The sequence below is a fragment of the Macaca thibetana genome, chromosome 1, assembly GCF_024542745.1.
Source record: "Macaca thibetana thibetana isolate TM-01 chromosome 1, ASM2454274v1, whole genome shotgun sequence".
Taxonomy (NCBI): domain Eukaryota; kingdom Metazoa; phylum Chordata; class Mammalia; order Primates; family Cercopithecidae; genus Macaca; species Macaca thibetana.
In genome coordinates, this window is record NC_065578.1 from 43,513,938 (window position 1) to 43,530,547 (window position 16,610).

A 16,610-nucleotide genomic window follows, 5' to 3' on the forward strand; every position below is an offset into this window, starting at 1 on the left:
TTACAAGCGTGAGCCACCGCACCTGGCCAACATGGACTTTCAATGCTAACACTGAAACACCATTCACAAACTACCTATAGCACTGGGCTGTCTGCCAATGGTGCATGAAAACTGGCCATAACTTAACAGCTAAGAACAAAAGCCTCAGAATTAGGATTTTTCAAATATCCAAGGTTCCAAACCTATTGTACCTACTGTCTCCCTCAATATTGTTGAGGGGAGAGAAGACAGAAATTTAAAAAAAGCACCAAACAAGCATTCATCTACCTTGTAAAATGGGTTGGAGCAGGTATTTCAAACCTAGCTTTTTTTTTTTGAGTCGGAGTCTCACTCTGTCACTCAGGCTGGAGTGCAATGGCACAATCTCCGGCTCAATGCAACCTACACTTCCCAGGTTCAAGCAATTCTCCTGCCTCAGCCTCCCGAGTAGCTGGGATTACAGGCACCCGCCACCACGCCCGGCTATTTTTGTATTTTTAGTAGAGACAGAGTTTCACCATATTGGCCAGGCTGGTCTCAAACTCCTGACCTCATGATCCGCCTGCCTTGGCCTCCCAAAGTCCTGGGGTTACAGGCTTGGGCCACCACGCCCGGCCCCTAACTGCTCTCTAATTGCTCAGCTAGGAACCCCCAATGATTTCCTTCATAAACGGAGGACACAATGGCAACAGCATTTCAAATGAAATTTCACACCCACAATCAGTAGATTACAAGAAATAAATGTGTAAGTTGCTTTTGGGGTATTCAAACTCCCTTCAACTACAGTGTCTGCAGCAATACAAATACATTTGAAGACAGAACAACAAGAAGAGGATTTAAGTAGAAGGGACTTAGGTTAGACTGTTGGAGTTCATAAAAATGGGACAGAGGGTTAATAAATTCTGGTTTTTGTTTGTTTGTTTTTGAGACAGGGTTTCGCTCTGTTACTCAGGCTAGACTACAGTGGCACGATCTCAGCTCACTGCAACCTCCGCCTCCCAGGTTCAAGTGATTCTCATGCCTCAGCCTCCCAAGTAGCTGGGATTACCACACCCAGATAATTTTTGTGTTTTTACTAAAGACAGGGTTTCGCCATGTTGGCCAGGCAGGTCTCGAACTCCTGGCCTCAAGAGATCTGTCCACCTTGGCCTCCCAAAGTGCTGGGATTACAGGCCAGAGCCACTGCGCCCAGCCCAGAGGGTTTAATAGAGTAGCATTCTAGCCCTTTTTCCCTAGGCGTAGATTCTCCTCTGCCTGAGCTGATGTTTCTATGTCCTATCTGAAATAAGAGAATGATCAGATCATTTTTCATGGCTTCCCCCTCTTAACCTAGGAAGAAGGAACTGGTTTTCCTTCATAACAACTAATCTATTCCTTCAACCCTCGGAAGAAAATTCCAAAAAGTGTGTGTCCCTGCACTGAAAGGTTTGATAAAATCTAAAAGCAACACATAACACAAGGTAGAAAATGCAGTCCCTGACAAATATGTCGGTTCTACCCAAATATTTAGTTTTGGATAAAAGTCTCATGCAAAGATGGTCCCTTTCTCCAAGGATCAAGGAGCCTCCCGGCCACAGGGAAGAGGGGAAGTTGGATGGGAAAAGTGAGGGCTACACTGGGCAATGGGGTACGGTTTGCAATAACAGTTTCTCCCTTGGAAAAAAAAAAAAAGACATTTTATGCACAAGGAGCTTATTTCTTAAACAAACACTCATGGTTTTGATTTACACCACAGTCTGCTCCTAAATAATTTATGGCGGGTTAAATTTATTGCCAAGCCCTGGATGGCTGCAAATTCGAATTGCCAAATAATTAGATTTTAGGGCAAAGCTTATAAATTACCCGTCGATTTGTCCGGACTTGTTTGTCAGTTGCTTTGTGCTTCGGGTCATCTTTGGCATTTGGCTGTTTGGGTTTTAATTGCTGATTTACACTTTGACAGATGAGAGCTGATGCTCGAAGTTTCAGGACAAGGAAGGGTAAAAAATCGGAGCTTTAAAAGCCTGATTTTTCACCTACATGTCCCCCCTCCCCATCTCCATAGACCCCAAAGCAATTAAAATATAGAAAAGAGGCTGAAAATAGACACTGCTATTCTTTATTCGAGGAAGGTATGGGCGCAGAGTGAATTATAATTTACCTTTATGGAAATCTGAATTTTTCAAACAACACAATACCAATAAATGAAGCAGACAAAGTCTTAGAAACCACATCCTCACCCGAGGTGTGCACACCTGCGTCTACCTCTGTATGCACATGACTCAGAAACAGCCACAGTTCAAACATTTTTACATACTCAATTGTAAATAACTTCAGATATTAGTGGCCTCTGGGAAGCCGACCCTTCAGGGCACCAACAACCAAATGATTTCTTTGTAGCTACCTGTATACACACATTTGTCATGAAATTAATTTAAACAAATCTCAGGTTATGTGCTAGAGAGGTCCCCTGGAGGCATCACTAAGGAAGGGCCTAGAAGTGCAAGGGTGCCAAGCCCAAAAAATCTCTCTGGATAGTACCCTGGCTCTATCACTATGTTGATAAGAGGGCCTGATCTCTCTGTGTTTCCCAGAGAAGCAGGGCCTGCCTCCCAGTCACCTGCTGTATCCCAACAGCTTACAATGAGGTTGTGGATCAGAATAATACTAGTACTAATTCTACGAATAAGAGCTAATACCTATAAGCCATTACATATCGAACACTGTTTTGAGCATTTAATATGTTTAACTCAGTTTATCCTCCCATCAGTCCTGTAAGAATGGTGCTATTATTAACCCCACTTTGCCAATAAGGCAACTGAGGCATAAAAGAGTACAAGTAACTTGCCCAAGGTCATACTACCAGTAGGTAGTCACGACTCAAATCCAGACAGTCCAGTTTTGGAGTCCATGCTTTTAAACACTATGCTCTACTGATTCTCATCAGAACAGCGTCTACCTCAGCTCCCTTCACTTTGAAGGTCCCAAGTCCACATTCTGGGACTTGGGCACATGCAGCCAAAGCCTGTTCCATCAGTCACCCAACGAAATGAAGGAAAGGCATGAGTCTTGCTCAAGATCACAAGACGAATTAGAGACTTAGTTAGACAAAGACCATTTTTCAAACCAATCCAAATATTGCCTTAAGATACACTAGCTGGGGGTGAAGAAATGGCGGTGAGTAACAAGTGATCAAGACAGGACCAGGCCCACTCAGGCAGACTGAGAGTTCTGGTCAGACCACTTGACCAGGAGCCCAGGGAAGCTGGCTGGGCTACAGGAGGCCTTACTCAGTAATCCCCATCCATAGCCCCAGGGACTGCTGATCTCTTCACAGAATACTGCATGCCCGTGGGGTGGTTCATAGATTCCCTGTTCTCTGCCCACAAGTGACAGCCAGCAGCCAGGAAGGTAAACAGTTGTGCTGGCATGACAATAGATTTTTAAAAATTCACTGACTAGTAAGCAAGCAATACACAGACTGATACCCCCCCACAATGCACTGAACACATTTCTCATACATTGTCCCATATGATCCCACATCTCTGTGAGCAGTTTTACAGATGAGAAAGCTAAGAGGGTCAACTGTTGTCAAACCACAGTCCCATCACTTGAGAACTTGTTAGAAATGCAAATTTCTGGCCTCCACCCTAGCCTTTCAGAATCAGAAGCCCTGGGGATGGGGCCAGCAGCCTTGGTTTTAACTGCCCTCCAGGTGACTCTGATGCTTGCTGAAGTTTGAAGTTTGAGAACCGCTGGTCCAGACTACAGCAGTGTTTCTCAGACTTCAAATGACCTGAGGAATGTGTCAGATTGCAGATTCTATCTCAGCTCTGGAGTAGGGCCTGCCTGACATTCTGCATTTCTAACAAGCTCCCAGGTGATAAGGATGCTGCTGGTTCTCAGACCACAATTTAAACAGCAAAGGTGTAGTCTAGAACATCTATGTGACTAACTCCTTATCGCTGAGGTACTGACCAAGTGAGAATCAGAGCCCAAGGCTCTCAGCTCCCCTCGCAGAGCGAACCCTTACTTGGCCCACTTTAAGCACCCGAGTCAAGCCCTCTAAGTCTGCTAACCATCCCTAGCTCTTACTGCCGACATTTCATCCACCTTGCTGCCAAGAGCTAGGGCAGAAAAACAGGCCTGTCACATCCAAGAACTTCATAGAGTAGACTGGCACATCTCTGTCAGGAAGCGAGCAAAAAGTCTTCTTGTCATGGCAGTGCCTGCCTCCTTTCGGAATACTGTCAAGACCAGGGCATCAGCTACCCTCAGAGTGCTCAGCACACTACTGTCTCAGCCCTGCAGAAAAAAAACCTTCCTCTGTCCAGATGGAAGCAGGACTGGATACCTCTCCTATGAGAAGACCACTCATTACATACACAAGCCAGGAGCTTATCTGGTCTATCTAACTGCCTCTGGTCCTGAGAAAGGCCTCTCCAACCCTGGCCACAAATTTGGAGCTGCATTACAGAATTCCTGTATATCCTAAGGCACCTGCTTGGGGACTCCTTGCTATCCTCACCAGCCACCACATTCAACACCATACACCATGAATTTCCTTTCAGGTCTGCCCCCGACATTGTTTCTCCAGTCACATTACCTTTCCAGTGAAAGCAGACCTGATCAAAATGCCATGTTTCATCTCATTCATCAGCCCTACCCACCATCTGCAACTACCAATCCCGTTCAGTTGATCAGTTGGCCTTTAAAATGCTGCTAGTGCTGTGAACAATGCAGACATGGTTCCTGCATTTCCAGACAATGCAATCTCAAATCTTGGCTCTGTTTTGTCACACTTTTAGAGAGCAAGATTCCAAGCTTTCTAGCCAGTTATTATCCTATCTACCTAACCATCACTACCTACCTCCTGTAGGCCAATGGCCAAACAATGCATCAAATAGGTCCTAGAGGAATAACTACCCACATTACCGCTAAGGAACTCAACTACAACAGCGCTGCCTGTTATGTTCTCCCTGATACGGATCTTCTACTCAGAGTACCCCATTTACAACAACTATAGATTCCATGCGCCACTCCTTAAGAAACGTCAGTACCACTGACTCCTCAGTAGCCCACTAGTATCCAAAAGAGTTATGAGCTACATAAGAACATGGTTCTCAAGCTTGTTTCCTTCCCAGCACACCTAAGGGTTACAACATGTAACTTCTCCCCATTTTCACCATCACCAACCAACTAACAACCTAGTCCAACCCACTAGCATCTTTCTCAAGTACTGCATCTGTACCAGTCTCCCAACATACATTTTTAACCTCTTGGAACAACTTCCTTTCAATTCCCATAAACTTTGGTTTACAACATCTATTTCTGTTTCTTCTTTTCCACTCAGTAACACATTCAAATTTCCTTTTCAGGCTCCCCAATGAACACTCCTTTACTTTCAGCAACATCGGCATCTCCAAATAAGTGCCTCTGCCAGCACCGAACCCTCAGATTAGTCCTTGGCTGGAATGGCCTTCCAGGACTAGATACTGACCACAGCACAACAACAGAAGTAGAGCCACTTGTGTATCAGATCTGTTTTGCCGCCCACTGACCTTCCAGATCTCCTTACTGGCCAACTACATGCAGGGACAGGACTAAAACAGCAGCCTATCCCAAGGCACCTCTACATCCAAATAAAAGCTGCCCTGGGCCGGGCGCGGTGGCTCAAGCCTGTAATCCCAGCACTTTGGGAGGCCAAGACGGGCGGATCACGAGGTCAGGAGATCGAGACCATCCTGGCTAACACGGTGAAACCCCGTCTCTACTAAAAAATACAAAAAACTAGCCGGGCGAGGTGGCGGGCGCCTGTAGTCCCAGCTACTCGGGAGGCTGAGGCAGGAGAATGGCGTAAACCCGGGAGGTGGGGCTTGCGGTGAGCTGAGATCCGGCCACTGTACTCCAGCCTGGGCGACACAGCGAGACTCCGTCTCAAAAAAAAAAAAAAAAAAAAAAAAAAAGCTGCCCTGATGTTTGTCTCTCCCTCCAGATTTCTCCTTTTTGATTTACCTCCTTTCTGACTCTCCCAACACCTGACAGGGTTTTGTCCATGGCAGCAGCATCAATACATATAAACGCCTTTCTGCCTGTGCCAGCCTGTTCACCCTTCTGCTGCAGACCTGCCAGCCTTTGATGGGGGGGGGGAGCTGGTGTCAACGTGGGTACACTCTTGTTTCAGGCTTTCAGGTTATGGCCCGATTTTCACAGCTAGAGCTCAAAACTCATCACATAAATGTAAGGCTGTGGGGGTTTTTTAAGTATTGTGAACACCCAGGATAAGAGGATAAAAAATAATCATCCCAATGGCATCTTAATCAAAATGATGCAAGATCCTTTTTCCCAATGAGACACAGAGATGGAGAAAGGGTCTCCTGATATCAGTTTCCTCATGTCAAACAATGGAGATCAGTCTACAAAAGAAACGTAATCAAGAGGGGAGAGGAAAAGCAGGGCAGGAAGGAGGTAGGGAGAAGTGAAGCCTATGGACTTAACCTAAACACTCTTAGATTTCACTTCCCCCACTGCCCCCACTTTCCGACCTGCTGGCTTGCTTTTTATGGCTATACCTGTTGCCAATGCTCAGAGGAAGCTCAGCCTCCACCCCCATGCCCTCCAGTCCCTTCTGCTCCCACTAATCTCCACATTACCCAGACCTTCCTGCCTCTTCATCAGTCACTCCTTCCACACTAATCTCAATGTTAGTCAGTCAGATGTTTATCTTTTTGAAGGGTCTAAACCTCCCTGGTCTATTGAACGTGGGTCCTAGCAGATCCAGATCCAAATTCCCAGTATTTTTTTTTTAAGCAGGGGGAAGGTGAAGGGGAGGCGTCATGTCATGTCATTCCCCAGCCTCTGACTCTTCCTGGAGACCTAGCAGCCCACCCAAATGCTATGCTGAGGTATCAGCCTCCTGAAAATGCCTCAGAGCCTTAGTCTCCCTGAAAATACCTCAGAGCCTTAGCTCACACCATATCCACTTTCACCCACACCCTTTTACCCACATTTTATTGGGTAAGATGCTCTTAAGCCTCTTCTAGCTTTTGTACTTTCACTTATAGCATCCCAATAAGACCTTCTAGCTCAAATGTGAGAAACAGCATAAAACTGACATATATAATCCAACTAACTGAACAGTGAAATACTTGCCAGGTTCCAAGTCTTTATTCTCCTTCTACCTCATTTGCAACGTTTCCACAAACAAGCCTGCAATCAAGGTCAGTTTTTCCAGACTTAGGCCATTGCATTCTGGCTTACTATGTGAACCCCTTCTTCTTTTCCTGCTATAATAGTTCTGAACGGCCTCAGGCCCACTTGGCCCTCTCTGGTCTCCTGAATTTCTTACAACATGAAAACTCTGCAGCCCTCCTGCACACTGTGAGCAGGGCTGATCATTCCCATCCTTTGTGCCCCACTGTACCCAGCACTTACCCATGTCATGGTAGTTCTCATACGGCCTAATGGTTGTCACACAAATGTCTGCCCTCCTTGACTATGAGCTCCTTGAGGGGAGGGACCATTTCCTGTCTTTATACCCCCAGCATCTAACACAGAGCTTGAAGTTACTATCCAAAGAGTAAAAAGAAGCCTTTTCATTGCCTCTAAGGTGGTTACAATGAGGTCTTCCCCATTCCTTTGCTGACTTAGCTGGTTTTGTCATGTCCAACAAAAACTTTAAAAGGCAGCTCAGTGTCACTGTTATTTTACAGTCCCTGATTTCATTCACCATTTATCAATGGCCCTATTCTTTAGAGCTCTTCCCCACCACCAACCTTAGCCCAGTGTCTAAAAAATCTGCATTCCAACAGCTGTCTCAGCCCTGGGGAGGCCACCAGGATAATAAGAGGCTGGGGGGATGTTTCCTGATTTGCACTGAATTATGTGGTGATTTTGTTACCAGTGACTCAGTGTTCCCCAAGGAAAGTTCCTGGCCCCACCCCCAGGCAACTCCACAGCCTACTACACACCATGGCAGCTTAAAGGTATAAGCCCGGGGGAAGGTGGAGAAGCAGTCTGAATAGAGCAAATAAACCGCTTCGATCCTGCCTCTGCTATGCCAAACACACAAGGCAGCGCCACCATGCATCAGTGCTCCATTCCCTGAGATGTATATTTTACTTCTACGTTGCTATGTCTGCTCCAAATACAGACAGGCCCTTCGTGAAGTCGCAATACGGCCAAGACTCGAACACAGCAAACGCTTGTTCCCATTCCGGGAGTACTAGTGAGGAGCCACAGTGGGAGCCAGGGGGAGGCCCAACCTTATGAGGGACCACCAGGAAACAGCAGCCTGTGGAGGAAGATGGCTTTGGAAGGAGGAGGGGCAAGTACCACATTTATGGAGGCAGTGACAAAAAAGACAAAGGGGCCTAGTGGGCTGTCCCATTCCCACCATCACTGGCCATCAATAGAGGAATTCATTTATAGTGACCCTGAAAGAAGAGATGTGTTAAAGTAGAGATATAACTAAAAAGAAAGGCAATAATTGCACTGATGGGCAGGGGAAAAATTATTCCAGGAGTCAGGAGCCTGTGCAAGAACACTTAAGGCTCACACAGTCGTCATAACTCAGCCCCCTCAAGCATTTTGTGCTCTGCTTATGGTGTTAACTTTAATGTCTTAACATATAACACCATCCACACTAACACAAAATACTACACACGCCAGATGAGGCTGAGTTATAGTTGCTGTGGGAAGCATAACTTTGAATTTCCTGATTTTGGTGCATTTAATCTCAACCATAATGTTACATTAATGTCGGTATTGCATTTCATTTCCCAGTTTAGAAGAATAGCGTCAGTGCCTTCGCCTGTCTGTACAGAAAAAAGTGCGTGCTGACTGGGGCCACAGACAGAGGGACCGCAATCCAAGGATTAGGCTCTCCAGGAAAAAGACCTGGGCCCCATCCCTCCCGACTGGAGGAGTTACAACAAGGACAAGCAAATGGGAAGGGAAGGGTGGGTTCTTTCTCCAGGGAATTGCTTTTCTGTTCACTTAGTCACGGCGGGAACCAAGAACAGAGAGAAGGAAAGAAGCTAAGCATGGAGCAAAGAGCAATGTGTGGGGCAGGGCGGGGAGGCAGTACGTGGGGTTAAGAGGATTTCTGCCTTTCAGCCTCGAACGAAGGAGAAAGAAATCAATATAGTTCGCTTTGTAGGGATCTTAACCAATTTCCTGTAAAGTTTTCCAAAATGTCTCTTTCACAAAAGACTAGTAACGATGTGGCAACTCTAGGTCACACTGAAACCCTCCGCATCTCTTCTATATCAGCCCTCTCTGTCACCATCAACCCTCCCCACCTACCCTTCAAAAATAACAGCATCTGGACAATTTTCTGGAAACGAGAAACTCCTTTACTCATAGTTCTAACTCAAAATGCAGATGGACTCTCTTCAAGGTTTCCGTAAAAGGGAAAAAAATGCCCCTGTGGACAAAGACCAAACACTAGAAACCTCAACCCCAAAGGTCATTTTTCTCCAAAGGTATGGGCACTTGAATACAGATGAGAAGGCAAACAGTCAGTGGGGCTGCTGCAGAGCAGAGACAAAAAGACTACCCAGGAGCCTGACGGATGGCCAGAGCACTCGGGGAGGAAAGCAGGTAGCCGCCAGGATGGCAGCTTCTCGGATGGGGAGAGCTGGGCTGCACCCTCCCTCCCTGGTCATCCAGACAGCTAAGGTTACCTCCTCCTCCCAACGTGCTGTGGCCTATACCTCATTTTCCTCACTTACATTTGCTTTGGTCTCTTCTGAACACTGAGGTGGTGAGCGAACTTGCCCCAAGGTTAAAGATACACAATTAAAGATCCCACCAAAGCTTTCAGGCTGCTCTCTGGGCCTCAGGGTCACAACAACCATCATTCGGTGCACATCCACACCAAAATGAGCAACATGAACTCCTGCTAGCGAGGACAAAGGAGGCACAATTCTCCTAAACCAGATACAAATCTGCCTCTATGTCAGGAAACAATTCCTAAAACAAGAAAGGAGCCGCATTCCTGAAATGTAGACCCTCTAAAACATTTTAAGCCATCTCAATTAACATTTAAGTGAAAAAAACGTTTTCAAATGAAAACCAGTCTCCTATTCAACCAATACCTATCATGTTAATCTGAATCAAAACATGTAACACAAATAAAATGAGTGCAAAAACCAGAACACCAAAGCCTATGACTGGCAAGCCAAACACTCCAGTTTCACCTAGCTGAACAAAGTACAAAAGTAAACAGCAAAACTGATGACAAATGGAAAATACCATGTTTTACCATGTTTATAACCAATACTGTTACTCACCCAACTACAACAGGGCTTACACCTGTTAGTTTTTCACAATGGCATTCCTTTAGGATAGTCCCAATAAGCTGACTCAGCTAACTTAGGGACTTCTGGAAATCATAGATAGATAAAAGAGCCCCACATTAAGCCTCCAAATAGGCCATGGCCTAAGACTGTTTCTGCCTCCTATATACTCAAGGGGTGTGACACACTCTCATAAAAACAGAAGTGTACCATGCAGAGTCTTGAGTACTGAAAGTTCCTACTGGCTGTGGTGGCTCACACCTGTAATCACAGCACTTTAGAAGGCCGAGGTGGAAGTATCACTTGAATTCAGGAGTTTGAAACCAGCCTGGGCAACATAGTGAGACCCCATCATTATAAAAAATAAATAAACAGAAAATTAGCCAGGCATGATGGGGTATACCCATAGTCCCAGCTACTTGGTAGGCTAAGATGGGAGGACTGCTTGAGCCCAGGAGGTTGAGGCTGAAGGTTGAGGCTACACTGAGCTGTGATCACACCACTGCACTCCAGCCTGAGCAACAGAGCAAGACTCTGTCTCAAAAAAAAAAAAAAATAGAAAAGGGAGCTGGTCAGGAGAGGAGCCTGGATGGTTCTCATTCATGAGCCCAGCCCTACTCCCAGGAGGCATGCAGACCTTACTCATACAGAATCAGGCCGGGGGTGGTGGCTCACGCCTGTAATCCCAGCACTTTGGGAGGCCGAGGTGGGTGGATCACCCGAGGTGGGGAGTTCGAGACCAGCCTGACCAACATGGAGAAACCCCGTCTCCACTAAAAATACAAAATTAGCTGGGCATGGTGGCGTATGCCTATAATCCCGGCTACTCGGGAAGCTGAGGCAGGAGAATTGCTTGAGGCAGAGGTTGCGGTGAGCCGAGATGGTGCCATGGCACTCTAGCAGTGGACAACAAGAGCGAAACTCCATCTCAAAAAAAAAAAAAAGAATCAAAGAATCTCTGTCAAATGGACAGCCATCAGCCATTTTGAGAGAGCACTAAGGAAGGCTGATCTAAGGTGTATACCTTATTCTGGTCCTTTTGCTGTCTCTTCTGGCAGTTCACTCTCATCCCAAATCTCAACCTTTCCTGCTTCCATTTAAACTTCTTTCTTTTTTGTCCCTACTAAAATCAAGAGCAAGTTGTTATCATACTCCTTGGAATAACTACTCCTCAAATGATGAATTTATTCAGTCTGGACAAGAAATCAGTCACCAAAACTATATTCAATTTATTTTCTAAGTTCTATTTTTGTGCCTCTAATGATTTTTGGTCTAATTCCTGAGCTTTTCCAATTTCTCCACTTCCCTTGTTGACCAGAAGACCTAAACAGCACAGAGACTCTAATAAGAACCTGACCTATGTTGACCTCAATGGAAGGATGCTATTCTATCTAGGACTGACAACTTCTCCAATCCATCTTCTTGGCTTTCGCTGAATCCCATCAGGATCCTGCTACCTGCAAACCTTAAAAAAGCTCTCCCATAAAAAAGGGAGATTTTAAATTGCTATAACAGGTTTCAACCTGCCGTCCCTTTCCTGAAGGTGGTCTTTCCTGAAGGTGGTCTGATGGGTAGTCCAACACAGATGTCTGGCCCCAAACTCACCTTCCCAACTGTTGATCACAGCATTGTAGAGGTTTAATGAAGTCAAGACGCATTACATTTATCACTTGCCCTAGACCGACTCAAATCCATCACTATGTCACAGCAAGAAGTTAGATTGATCTGACAGGATTTGCTCTTCTTCACAAACCCATGTAAGTTATTACTCAGTGCCCCACGCTCTTCTAGCTGTTTGCTGATTGATTATCTGACGATCAGGTCAAGTATCTTCTCTGGAATCACAGTAAACTAACGGGTCTATAATTTCCAAGATCATTCGTATTCTCCTTTTAAAGATAAGCAAGACAGAAAATGCTTCTTCCCGAGTTCTCTAAAGCAACAGCTAATGCTTTGCTAATAATGAAGCAGGGCAGCCAATTCCTTAAGTGCCCTTGGAATCACATCATCAGGGTTCATTGATTCTGGAGATAATCTTTAATCAGGCCCAGATCCTGGTAAACAATGTGAAGCCCTAACTCAGCCTGGGTCTGGAAGGTCTTGGTGCCTAAGTCTGGGAAGGAAGTTGGTGACACAAGCTGTTTAAATCTGTACTGCATGATGTCTTCAGCATTGTGATAAATAAATAAATAAGTAAAAATAAAGCCCTTGAAAGAGAGATGAAAGGAGACATTGACAGACCAAACTGAGACATGATTCAGGCTTCACCTTCAGGAATATTGGCAGGACCCTCTGCAGGACAAGAAAACAGAGCTACATAATTATCTGAGCTTATAATCTAACCGATAAGGTAAGAAAATACACATATATAAGCATATGCCAGAAAGCAGTAAATGCCATAACAGAGGTGCCAAGCGATTATGAGGGATCAGAAGAGGGATGAATCCTATGTGACAGAGATGTGTTAGATTTTAGTCTCATGTCCCACTAGGGCTTACCCAGTGACTGAAGTAAAAGAAATAATATGACATATTAAGATTTGGATCCCTGATTCCCAATGTGGGAGAATCTACAAAACCAAAATTCCCAACGTACCACCCAGCTGCCCCCCCACCACACCAGAGAAACTCCAGTAGCTTGGGGAGGCAGGGAAGAAGACTCTACAGTACAGGCAGGAGCAAGAGGCAGAGAAAGTAAGCGTGGCTTGAGTAGCTCCCAAGCTGCACTCCCTTTCACCCAAAGGACCTTCCTTTAGGATATTCTCCTTATCCAGCTCCTGTGTTCCCAGCCCTCAACAGAACTCACTCCAATGCCCCAAGGCAGACCAATGCATTAAGGGAGTATAGAAAAGAGGAGAGGAGAAAGGGAAAACTAAAGAGGTTGTCATATCTGCTTTATGTAAAATAATCTACCATTCTATCCCTTCCTGAAAAAACCAACCATGACAAATGAACCCAGTTTATCTTTGAATGGACCACACTCCTCCCTACCTTCCAAGTGCCCAATGCTGAGGTCCCCTTCTCTCCCTCCTCCTTACGACTGAAAGTTGTTCCCAGAGCAATATGTCTATGCATCCCCAAATCACAGTCTATAACCTAACCCTGTAGAGAAGAGTTACAGTCCTAGAGCCAGGCATATTCAATGCACCAACACTACAATGAACTGCTACATCAGCCCCCAATCATTCCCTCAAAGCAAACACCACATACTTCAATATCACCTGCAGCTAATCCAAGCCTCCTAGTAGCATTAACTTAAAAGCTAAAAGGTCTTTGAACACAGCTGGTGGCTAATGAAAAAAAGCAAGGAAAGAAATTGTCCTTTCCAACAGACCAACAATGGTACTTACTCAGGTTATCTAATGCTGCATAACAAATCATCCCAAAACTTGGGGCTTAAAACGTCAATAATCATTTGTTATCCCTCACAGTTCCTGTGAGTCAGGAATTTGACCATGGCTCAGCTGGCTGGTCTGGCTCAAAGTCTCTCCTAAGGTTGAAGTCACATGTCCACTGGGGCTGCAGTCATCTGAAGGCCTGACCGGGGCTGGTAGATTCACTTCTAAGAGAGCTCATTCTCATGACTGGCAAGTTGGGCACTGGATTTTGGCTAAGAGCCTCAGTTCCTACATACATGTGCCTCTCCACAGGGCTGCTTGAGTGTCCTGGCAGCATGACAGCTGGCTTCCCCCAGAGCAAGTGGTCCAAAAGAGCAAAGTGGACTGCAATACTTTTTATAACTTACCCTCAGAAGTCATACATTATCTCTTCCACTGTATTCTATTAGCTCTACAGGGATATCTTTGATTCAGTGCAGGAGGGGAACTACCAAGGGTGTGAATAGCAGGAGTTAAGGATCACTGAGGTCATCTTGGAGGCTAGCTACTATAGTATTCCTTAAAGGAACAAGTGGCAGTAGCAGGAGAATGGAGGAAAGAAGAGAACAGAGAAAGGAAGGACGGGAGAGAAGGAAGTATGTTGATTCCCAAAAGCTGAGACCAGAGAAAAACAATGTACCCAGTTCTCTCCAGAGACTTCTCAGGTCTACCTTACACTAGCATACCTGAAACAAGTCCTGCTTCCTAGACAGGAGCTCTAAATGAGTAGCTAAAAGACAGGAAGGCATGAGAAAGCTCCTTTCGGTCCCAGAAAGCAAAACTATCCTCCCTCCCTCGTTGCCCACCCCACCTTTTCTAAAGCAATGATGGAACAGTTACCTGAGGATGAATCTGTGGCTTGTCGCACGTGGCCTCAAAGTCCAGCACTAAAAAGTAGTGATACCTCTGGGGAGGGAAGGACACCATTGCCGCCATGGATGCGCCAAAGCCGTGGGCCGCCAGCTTTCTGGTGGATATGGAGCAGAACTCCGGAACACCACAGGGAGAAAATAAGTGGGAGCCCAGCACTTTTCTTGCTCTTGAAAGTAAATACGAAGAAAATCGAGCTGCTCCAGTCTGTAAAGGTGCTAGCATTGAACATCCAGAAGCATCTAAAACTTAGGGGAGGAAAGTTTAAAAAAAAAAGAAAGAAAAAAAAGAAAAAAAAAAAAGAACAGAGAGCCTGGGTTACTCCCTCCCACTGTGGCCCTGTTCCATCTAGTCTTCAGGAGTATCCACGCAACATGGGCCACTCCCCAGTGTTTCTGGGCCCCTTTTCTAAATCATAGTATTCGTTACCGAAGTTCAAGACCCTAATAGCAGCACCTGCAGCATTATTACAGCTCTGAGTCTCCCAGATCATTCTCAAAACAACATGCAACACGGGCCTTCATCTTTAAATGGAGCTCTAAAGTTCAAAAGAGAGAAAAGAGAAAAATTGTGCAGTCACTTCTCAGGTGGCAACAGTTAACATTAAAGCTATGGGCCCAAAGTAACATGAGGTGACCCTGTTGTACAATCAGTCCTGGAAGCTAAGTAGACTCAGACAAGCAGCAGAAAATGTCCTAGGCTCTTTTCTCAGCTCCACTAGGAGCCATTTGCCCCTGGCTTTCCAGTCTTTATCTTGATGTCTCCACATACCCTCCTCCCCTCTCCCAAGGTGAAGGCAAACAAAGCAAATCACAGGGGAGTTTGCTCCCAGCATTCTGGTGATCCCCCAGCCCCCACACTAGTAAGTGGCACCCGGGGGGAATGAACAGTGCCTGGAGAGCACAGCTGGCAACAGCCTTAGGCCTTCTCATTTGCTGCCTTAGACTCAGTCTCTACTAGAGGCCCTGAATGACTGCAGGACTTTTTAAATAGGGAAGAAAAAGAAAACCCAGATGTGGCAGTAATAGGAGCACGGCTAAAAGTCTAGTAAAGTTTTCTGAGTTACATGTGCAAAAAAAAAAAAAAGGAATCACTTTTCCTTTAAGTTTTCCCCTTAAATTTGCAGAATGCCTGCTCCTCAGAGGCCTAACCAAATATAAAAATCAAAGCCTAAGTTTTACTCATGAATATCTCAAACTTCCTTAAAAAGAAAGAAGGAACAAAGCAGAAATGTTGTCTTTCTCCCTTTAATACCCAACATTCAAATTTCTCTCAACTTTAATCCTCAAATAAGAAATCTCACTGTACAATACAGTAATGGCCATAGTTTGTGCTTTCTGAAGCCCCATTCCAACACAGCCAAAGGCTTGCCTCTGATGGCTGCAAGTGGGCACCTGGCTCCCTTCACACAGGGTAGAGGGGATAGCACCCTGTGAAGTCCAGCACATACTCAAAGGCAATTAGGTCACTACCTGAACAGAAGCAGATAATGCCAAGTATGGCTGTCTTCCCATCTCTCTCCTGACTCACTGAATGAGCTACAGTAACTTGCCTATATATTTACTAGGATATACGCTAGCATAGCTCCTCGATTTCTCTATCCCTATAATGAGATTTCAGGGGGATTCAGTGGAGCTAAGACCAAAAAATATTTTAAGTTCTTTGTGGATCCTGCACAAGCACAGCACTTGTTTTCACCACTGCTTTATAGCCTCACCAAAAATACAGCCAAAACTCAGCCCCAGTAGACAAACGCCAGCTTGAGTTTCACTATGGAGTTTCCTGGAAAGGCAAGAGGGCCAATATCCTTTTGAAAGCCAGAATCTTCTCATCACCTATTCCTGAACCGTACTGGAAGCCTTGATGAGATAGGAGACACCGGTCTGCTCAAATTACCCATTCTAGTTTGGATTCAAAGTGCCTCAAGGACTTAGACTCTTCTCTAACCCGATAAAAAAGTGTAAAGACTTCCAAAAGTCTTAATGTTCCACAATGTGCATAGAATATGCATTGTATGTACAGTCAGTCAGATCCTATCTACCAAATACTATAAGCAATTAAGCATGATGAGCAAGGAGGGCTTCCAAGTTTGAATCCTGGCTTTA

The 16,610-nt window shown here is 45.3% G+C and overlaps 1 protein-coding gene across 7 annotated transcripts in view; it reads right to left on the reverse strand.

Annotated features, from left to right (window-relative positions):
* ERI3 (ERI1 exoribonuclease family member 3) overlaps window positions 1–16,610 on the reverse strand; it is a 134,377-nt gene that overhangs the window by 103,473 nt on the left and 14,294 nt on the right. For 3 of the 7 annotated variants that reach the window (XM_050800159.1, XM_050800158.1, XM_050800160.1), the window contains exon 3: window positions 14,476–14,753. The exons of 2 other annotated variants lie outside the window; for them this stretch is intronic. In XM_050800159.1, the coding sequence (XP_050656116.1) occupies window positions 14,476–14,753 (278 nt within the window). Of the gene's footprint in view, window positions 1–11,864; window positions 14,382–14,475; window positions 14,754–16,610 lie in introns of those variants that run through there. 2 more of the 7 variants (XM_050800165.1, XM_050800164.1) reach the window with 2 other exon arrangements.